Genomic DNA, 9448 nt, shown 5'->3' with positions numbered 1-9448 from the left:
GGTGTAATAACCCAAAAATCTTGTACTCGAAATTAGCCTAATGAAATGAAATGAAAAGGGATCAAGTCCATATTCAGTGAACGAGTAGCCTTGAATAAGCAACATTAGTCATAAGTTAGAACCCATTTTAAATAAGATAAGTAGTAACTTAACCCAATGTGGTTTAAAGCCCAAACAATGTCATAGCCCAACCCACTTAAGAATATAAATAAGTTAAGATCAAGTGAGAAAGGATATAAGCCCAAAGCAATGCAAGCCCATTTTATGAATTGAATAAGGAATAGCCCAATTAGTAAGTACATAAAGACCCAAGCCCACACCACTCAAACAAAGCCTAAGCCCATTTACTAATGATCAAACCTCTCCATCAACACTAGTGGGCCGAAAACACCACTATGCCCAATCCAATTCAAAGATAAGCCCTAGATGAGGTGGCAACACATGATAGGAAGAATTTGTATGAAATTACACCTCCCCACATGATAACTTCGGCCATGACAAGGAGAGAAGGAAAGGAAGTTGTGTTCACATTCCCCTAGGCGCTAAATAAGGAAGGAAAAGTGATGAAGGAGTTTGTGTAAGAAATACTCCAAACCTAACCAATGCATGTGACTTACTTTAACCAAAAGCAACATTACTTTCCCTTAAGCTACCTTGGAGGGCGCACACATGACAAGAAAAGGAAAGCTTTCTTCTTACACACTCAAGCCATGCATGACACAAGTCTTTCCATCTCCCAAGGTAACACATCAAGGGAACATAAACCAAGATTCCCTTCATAAAAGTAGGCTCACTTTCCCTCTTCCCTAGGCGCACAAGTCTTCCCCAATGCATGATTAAAAAGGTGAAGCCACCTTTTCTCCATCTCCCTAGGCACACACGGTCACCAAGGAGTCACATGACCAAACTCTTCACTTCCTCTCAACCTTGGCCAAACAACAAAGGAAGCAAGGAAACCCTAGTTCAAATTCACACTCAACCCTCCTTGAATTATGAGCTTTCATCATGAATAGACTTGAATAAAAAATTAGGAAAATATCTTCCCTCTTTCCCCTATGTCACGGCCATCAACTAAGGCAAGCAAGGATTGCTTTTCTCCCACTCAAACCTCTCACCAAGACCAAACAAATGCCAAGTGTAATACATGCAAAGGTCACAAAGAACAACCATCTCTCCTCCCTTTACATGTTCGGCCATTCCATCAACAAAGACAAGGAAAGATGTCTCACACTCAAGCATCACTCACTCACCACCAATGCATGTGAATAACTTCCTCCACACTCTCAAGTAACACTCAAGCACCTCTAACCTAATACCCCAAGGAAATGATGACTAGGCTTGAATAAAAGAACAAGCAAAGAGCTTCCTCCTCCCCCTAAGGCCGTGAAGCACTAAGCATCAAGACAAAGAATCCTTCTCCCTCACACCTTGGCTTCGGCCATCCCTTTCCCAAACAAACCAAGCAAGTAAAATACTCAAACACTTCATCCTTCTCTACTCCTAAGCCTCGGCCATAGCAAGTTCAAGGACCTAGGATCATCTCAAAATTATTCTAAGCTCTCCAAACCCTCTTGTCTTCACCCACATAGGTAAGGTAAAGGCTTCACCTCATTTCGTTTGGTGTAGACTAAGGATCCCTAAGTTTCCACTCTCTTTGTGTAGCAAGAGACCAAGAGGTTGTTGGAAGCAACTCTCAACTCAAGGCTCCTTGAAGATCACGTGTGAAGCCTTAGATAAAGTTGTATTATCATCATTAAGGTAAGACCTCATCTCTTCAAGCTAGTAGAATGAACCCTAACCACTCTACATGACTAGATCTTGGACTAATAAAGCCATGCATGCATCTATCATCCTAGAAATCATCTCCTATTTTATACCATCTCTACATGGCCGAACTTAAATGATATGCATGCACTCTCCAAATCTTCAAAACATTGGCTAAACAACCTAAACCTAAAATGGCCGAATGTGATGTATAGGGAAGTATAGTCTAAAGTCTGATTTAAGGATCAACCATTTTATATGAGCATTTAAGCCATGAACATGTTATCAAAAATGTCCTCTAGGCATACACCCCTAAATGGTCGAACCCCAACAAGCTTAGAAAAGAAATTTGTGAATGTTTTCTTAAGTATCATGATGTATGGCCGAAATGGATAGGACCTATGCATGAGAACAACTAGTGAAAATCATCTCCTAAGGCATTTCATCAAAAAGGGCTGAACCTATGTCAAGAGGAATATTAAGTTTAGATCTTTAATTTTAGAACTATGTACTAAGGATGGTTATGTTATTAGGCCGAACCAAAGGGACAAGAAAGGACCAGAACCACCTTGAACTCTTGGGAAGTGATAAGACAAGACTATTGTGTAAGTGATTTATGGTTGTTGAAGCGGCTACCCTATGGTTGCCACCCCCTTTATGTTAAAGTGAGGTTTGACTGCAATATGTTATATGATGCATTACATGATATGTTTGGTTGTTTGGAACTGATGTTTATTCATGCAAGTTTTGTAAGATGGCCTGTGCACTAATACCACAGAGGCAACCTGACGAGGACCCTGGGTATTCGTCCATAAGACCATGGAGAGTAATTGCCATGGCAGGATTGGTATGATGATATGAAAACATGATTATTTTCCAAACTATGTTTCCAATGTTTTTCCATTCTATTATTGTACATGTTATTATGTGACTATTGCAGGAGTAAGCATCATGGTTTGGAGGTTGCTCCAACTGTGAGTCCTTACTGAGACCCCCAATCTCACCCCTCTTTGGGGAAACCCACTTTCAGGAAAAAAATGACTAAATGGGTAAGACAGGGAAGGAGGCTGGTACGAGTTGAAGAGGAACCTGCGCAACCACGTGCAGTTGATAATGACTCCAAAATAACGGAGATATTTGAGAACTTACTGGCCGAAGGAAGGCTCTTGGAGGCAGACTATATTATATCTGCTCTAGCTGGGCCCATGTGGCTTGAATAGGCACCTTCCTAAGGGTGTACCTAAGTTCTAATTTGGGATGACTGTAATAGACTATGCCACTTAGATTATTTTGAACCTCTTATATGCCCTTGAAGTACGATATTTTGGAATGTTTATGTTTTCATGGACTTATGAATTTAGTAGGAAAGATTAAGTAACATAAGCCATTATCCGCATAAGACACTTAAGTAACTACCCACTGGGTAGTAGTCAACACTAAGATTATGATCATGTAAGTGAGCTCCTAAAATAGCGCATAAGTATAAGTAGGGTAACCAAGTAGAGATTAATTTATAAGTAGACCGTAGACAAAGAAAAAGAGAAACTCATGACTAGAGGAATAGATAAGTTAGGGGAATGAACGAAATTAATTCCCATTAGTAAATCTTAAGTTAACCACGCTTAAGTTCATGGATTCCGCGCATTGAATGTCAAGCAATGTTACACCTTTGATGGCCTCATTAAGGGTGTTACAGCCGGGGCATTAGTCAATCTGAAGGGAATGACCAAGTACTCATAGTGCCCGTATCTTGATCTGAAAGCTGTCTTAGGGATGTCCTCCGGTTTGATCCGGATCTGATGATATCCTGATCGAAGATCAATCTTCGAAAACACCTTTGCACTCCTTAACTGATCAATTAAGTCCTCGATACGAGGCAATGGGTATTTGTTCTTGACAGTCACTTTGTTGAGTTGCCGATAGTCTGTGCAAAGTCTCATTGATCCGTCCTTCTTCCTTACGAATAGAACTGGTGCTCCCCACGGGGATACACTGGGTCGGATGAAATTCTTCCCTAGCAGGTCTTCTAATTGCTTCTTCAATTCTACCAATTCAAGGGGAGACATACGGTAGGGTGCAATTGAGATTGGTCCAGTCCCGGGAATAAGTTCAATAGAAAACTCCACTTCCCTTTCAGGGGGAAAGGTGGTAATGTCGTCAGGAAATATATCCTCGAATTCTTTGACCACGGGAATGTTCATCAACGGGATCTCGCTCGCACCTACTAGACCGGCTATTAGCATGAGAGTGCAATCTCCCGATTCGACCGGTGGAGTATTGGGGAGTGGGGTCCCCATCATATCCCCGCCGACTATTATACTTCGGCTGTTACAATCAATTACTACGTGTTGTTTGGCCAGCCAATCCATTCCCAAAATCAGGTTCAGTTTGGCTAAGGGGAGGATTATGAAGTCTTGGTTGTACTTCTTTCCTTTGTATCTGAATTCTACACTTCTACATGTGAAGTGAGACACTGTCACTTCCCCCGTCGCAGAGGTGACTTGCATAGGGGATTGCATTGGGCTCATAGTTAGGTTAAAGGCTTTTGCCACATAATCAGCAATGAAGGAATTGGTCGCACCAGAGTCAAATAAAACAGATAGTTCCTCATCACATATATTGATCGTACCTTTAACTAGTTCGGCCGCCTGGTCCGCCACATGTTGATCCAGCGTGTAAACTCTGCCCACTCTTGGCGCCTCTGCGGCTGTCTGTTGTTCTCCCCATTGTGGACAATCTTTGATGAAGTGTCCTTCTTGGCCGCACTTGTAACATTGTGTCGACCCATTTAAACAGTTGCCAAAATGGGCCTTCTTACATTTGGGGCAATTGGGAGCCCTATTGCCGTTTCCTCGAGGATTCCCGGGCCTCTTGAACTTATTACCATCACGCCTGGGCTGCCACGGTCTGCCTTCGCGTTTTCCTCTCCATTGTCCATTCTTAGCCATCGGAGCTTTGGTTCCAGATCCGCTGGTCTCTGCAGGCTTCCTTGCTTGCAATCCTATCGCTTCCACCTTTCTACATCTGTTCACCAGGGTGGCTAGGTCACAGGGGTCGTTGCCAGCTACCAGTTCCGCAATCCTAGCGGATAAACCCCTTTGAAATTTTGCTGCCAGGAAGTCTGGCATGGGCATAGTTCCTCGGTAAGTTGCCAGTCGGAGTAGTTCGTTGAATTTAGCATGATACTGATCCACCGTCATGGTTCCTTGCACGAGTCGATCAAACTCGCCTTGCTTGCTATCCCGGATTGACATCGGGAAATACTTCTCCAAGAACATTTCTTCGAACATGGCCCACGAAATTGCCACATTTTGCATCACCAAGGGTTGGGACGCATTAGCCCACCAATGATGGGCGTCTCCTTCCAACATATACACTGAGAATAGCACCTTTTGATCATCGGTGCATTGAACCACTCTGAATATTTTGTCCATGGCCTGTAGCCACTGCACAGCTACTATTGGATCGTGTCCTCCCTGAAAGGAGGGCGGCTTGTGCTTCCTAAATGTCAGCAGCAGATCTTGATTATTTCGGCCAGCCGCTCCATGTTCTGGCTGCGGTTGGGGTCCGCCACTACCTGTTCCTCCAGTGCCTGAGCCACTTGCGACGTTATTATTATTGGTCGCGTTGTGAGGGTGGCGCCTGATTTCATTCAGAATATTTTGGAACATTTCCCCTGCATTAGTCTGCATCTGGGTAATGGTGTCCCGTAAGGTGTTAATCTGGCCTTGTATGTCCTCTTGTCCTTGCGGGTTACTGCGAGTAGGTACCCTACGTGGAGGCATAATGCTGCACATATGTTACAGGTAAAATAAAGGAGTTAGAGTGTAATTCTCATCCTAAAGATCAGAAATTTGCTCTGATACCATAAAAATGTAACACCCTTAATGAGGCCATCAAAGGTGTAACATTGCTTGACATTCAATGCGCGGAATCCATGTACTTAAGCGTGGTTAACTTAAAATTTACTAATGGGAATTAATTTCGTTCATTCCCCTAACTTATCTATTCCTCTAGTCATGAGTTTCTCTTTTTCTTTGTCTACGGTCTACTTACAAATTAATCTCTACTTGGTTACCCTACTTATACTTATGCGCTATTTTAGGAGCTCACTTACATGATCATAATTTTAGTGTTGACTACTACCCAGTGGGTAGTTACTTAAGTGTCTTATGCGGATAATGGCTTATGTTACTTAATCTTTCCTACTAAATTCATAAGTCCATAAAAACATAAACATTCCAAAATATCGTACTTCAAAGGCATATAAGAGGTTCAAAATAATCTAAGTGGCATAGTCTATTACAGTCATCCCAAATTAGAACTTAGGTACACCCTTAGGAAGGTGCCTATTCAAGCCACATGGGCCCAGCTAGAGCAGATATAATATAGTCTGCCTCCAAGAGCCTTCCTTCGGCCAGTAAGTTCTCAAATATCTCCGTTATTTTGGAGTCATTATCAACTGCACGTGGTTGCGCAGGTTCCTCTTCAACTCGTACCAGCCTCCTTCCCTGTCTTACCCATTTAGTCATTTTTTTCCTGAAAGTGGGTTTCCCCAAAGAGGGGTGAGATTGGGGGTCTCAGTAAGGACTCACAGTTGGAGCAACCTCCAAACCATGATGCTTACTCCTGCAATAGTCACATAATAACATGTACAATAATAGAATGGCAAAACATTGGAAACATAGTTTGGAAAATAATCATGCTTTCATATCATCATACCAATCCTGCCATGGCAATTACTCTCCATGGTCTTATGGACGAATACCCAGGGTCCTCGTCAGGTTGCCTCTGTGGTATTAGTGCACAGGCCATCTTACAAAACTTGCATGAATAAACATTAGTTCCAAACAACCAAACATATCATGTAATGCATCATATAACATATTGCAGTCAAACCTCACTTTAACATAAAGGGGGTGGCAACCATAGGGTAGCCGCTTCAACAACCATAAATCACTTACACAATAGTCTTGTCTTATCACTTCCCAAGAGTTCAAGGTGGTTCTGGTCCTTTCTTGTCCCTTTGGTTCGGCCTAATAACATAACCATCCTTAGTACATAGTTCTAAAATTAAAGATCTAAACTTAATATTCCTCTTGACATAGGTTCAGCCCTTTTTGATGAAATGCCTTAGGAGATGATTTTCACTAGTTGTTCTCATGCATAGGTCCTATCCATTTCGGCCATACATCATGATACTTAAGAAAACATTCACAAATTTCTTTTCTAAGCTTGTTGGGGTTCGACCATTTAGGGGTGTATACCTAGAGGACATTTTTGATAACATGTTCATGGCTTAAATGCTCATATAAAATGGTTGATCCTTAAATCAGACTTTAGACTATACTTCCCTATCATCACATTCGGCCATTTTAGGTTTAGGTTGTTTAGCCAATGTTTTGAAGATTTGGAGAGTGCATGCATATCATTTAAGTTCGGCCATGTAGAGATGGTATAAAATAGGAGATGATTTCTAGGATGATAGATGCATGCATGGCTTTATTAGTCCAAGATCTAGTCATGTAGAGTGGTTAGGGTTCATTCTACTAGCTTGAAGAGATGAGGTCTTACCTTAATGATGATAATACAACTTTATCTAATGCTTCACACGTGATCTTCAAGGAGCCTTGAGTTGAGAGTTGCTTCCAACAACCTCTTGGTCTCTTGCTACACAAAGAGAGTGGAAACTTAGGGATCCTTAGTCTACACCAAACGAAATGAGGTGAAGCCTTTACCTTACCTATGTGGGTGAAGACAAGAGGGTTTTGAGAGCTTAGAATAATTTTGAGATGATCCTAGGTCCTTGAACTTGCTATGGCCGAGGCTTAGGAGTAGAGAAGGATGAAGTGTTTGAGTATTTTACTTGCTTGGTTTGTTTGGGAAAGGGATGGCCGAAGCCAAGGTGTGAGGGAGAAGGATTCTTTGTCTTGATGCTTAGTGCTTCACGGCCTTAGGGGGAGGAGGAAGCTCTTTGCTTGTTCTTTTATTCAAGCCTAGTCATCATTTCCTTGGGGTATTAGGTTAGAGGTGCTTGAGTGTTACTTGAGAGTGTGGAGGAAGTTATTCACATGCATTGGTGGTGAGTGAGTGATGCTTGAGTGTGAGACATCTTTCCTTGTCTTTGTTGATGGAATGGCCGAACATGTAAAGGGAGGAGAGATGGTTGTTCTTTGTGACCTTTGCATGTATTACACTTGGCATTTGTTTGGTCTTGGTGAGAGGTTTGAGTGGGAGAAAAGCAATCCTTGCTTGCCTTAGTTGATGGCCGTGACATAGGGGGAAAGAGGGAAGATATTTTCCTAATTTTTTATTCAAGTCTATTCATGATGAAAGCTCATAATTCAAGGAGGGTTGAGTGTGAATTTGAACTAGGGTTTCCTTGCTTCCTTTGTTGTTTGGCCAAGGTTGAGAGGAAGTGAAGAGTTTGGTCATGTGACTCCTTGGTGACCGTGTGTGCCTAGGGAGAAGGGAGACTTGATCTTGTAAGGTGTCATGCATGGCTTGAGTGTGTAAGAAGAAAGCTTTCCTTTTCTTGTCATGTGTGCGCCCTCCAAGGTAGCTTAAGGGAAAGTAATGTTGCTTTTGGTTAAAGTAAGTCACATGCATTGGTTAGGTTTGGAGTATTTCTTACACAAACTCCTTCATCACTTTTCCTTCCTTATTTAGCGCCTAGGGGAATGTGAACACAACTTCCTTTCCTTCTCTCCTTGTCATGGCCTAAGTTATCATGTGGGGAGGTGTAACTTCATACAAATTCTTCCTATCATGTGTTGCCACCTCATCTAGGGCTTATCTTTGAACTGGATTGGGCATAGTGGTGTTTTCGGCCCAATAGTGTTGATGGAGAGGTTTGATCATTAGTAAATGGGCTTAGGCTTTGTTTGAGTGGTGTGGGCTTGGGTCTTTATGTACTTACTAATTGGGCTATTCCTTATTCAATTCATAAAATGGGCTTGCATTGCTTTGGGCTTATATCCTTTCTCACTTGATCTTAACTTATTTATATTCTTAAGTGGGTTGGGCTATGACATTGTTTGGGCTTTAAACCACATTGGGTTAAGTTACTACTTATCTTATTTAAAATGGGTTCTAACTTATGACTAATGTTGCTTATTCAAAGCTACTCGTTCACTGAATATGGACTTGATCCCTTTTCATTTCATTTCATTAGGCTAATTTCGAGTACAAGATTTTTGGGTTATTACATGATGAAACCGAATAAATATCTCTGGTACTTCAGACTGATATTTTTCTGGTGTGGTGGCCCGGTGAGCGTGCACCTGTCTGTGGGTGGTCGCGGTTGAAAATTCGCCAGAAAGTGGTCCAAACGGTGAAGACAGATCTGATTGGAGGCGGTCCGAGGTATCATTGCTATTTTTTTCCTTATTATGCAATGACCTCATTAACTAGTTACGGGCCTTCTGAGATTGCTCTGTGTTCTTTGTTGGCCGCTACCCGAATTTCATATCCCGAAAGTTTTTCAACAGTGGATAAACTGGTATGTGGAATAAAAACAAATAGAAAATCATTATTTTGAATTGGTTAGATTTACATATTTTCATATATTATCTTAGTTTTTCCAGGATGAGATAGACATCTGTTGGGACAAAATGGTTGATCTTATCCGTGAGCTGAACATTAAGATTGAACCAAAGATTGTGCAATTAATGACACCATGGAA

At 41.8% G+C, this 9448-nt stretch overlaps 1 protein-coding gene across 1 annotated transcript; it reads right to left on the bottom strand.

Moving 5' to 3' along the window:
* Nucleotides 1-3425: 3425 nt before the first annotated feature.
* Nucleotides 3426-5549, bottom strand: LOC133290384 (uncharacterized). Its single transcript, XM_061488455.1, has one exon. It carries the CDS (start codon nucleotides 5547-5549, stop codon nucleotides 3426-3428), a length of 2124 nt encoding a protein of 707 aa, XP_061344439.1.
* Nucleotides 5550-9448: the final 3899 nt, after the last annotated feature.

Source organism: Gastrolobium bilobum, unplaced genomic scaffold, assembly GCF_033153095.1.
Source record: "Gastrolobium bilobum isolate Gb01-03AN ecotype WA unplaced genomic scaffold, APGP_CSIRO_Gbil_v1 utg66340, whole genome shotgun sequence".
In the NCBI taxonomy this organism is placed as follows: Eukaryota; Viridiplantae; Streptophyta; class Magnoliopsida; order Fabales; family Fabaceae; genus Gastrolobium; species Gastrolobium bilobum.
This window is presented reverse-complemented; position numbering and strand designations above follow the sequence as displayed.

Coding starts and splice junctions, on each gene's coding strand:
- LOC133290384 (XM_061488455.1), bottom strand. CDS start 5,549: ATGCCTCCACGTAGGGTACCTACTCGCAGTAACCCGCAAGGACAAGAG.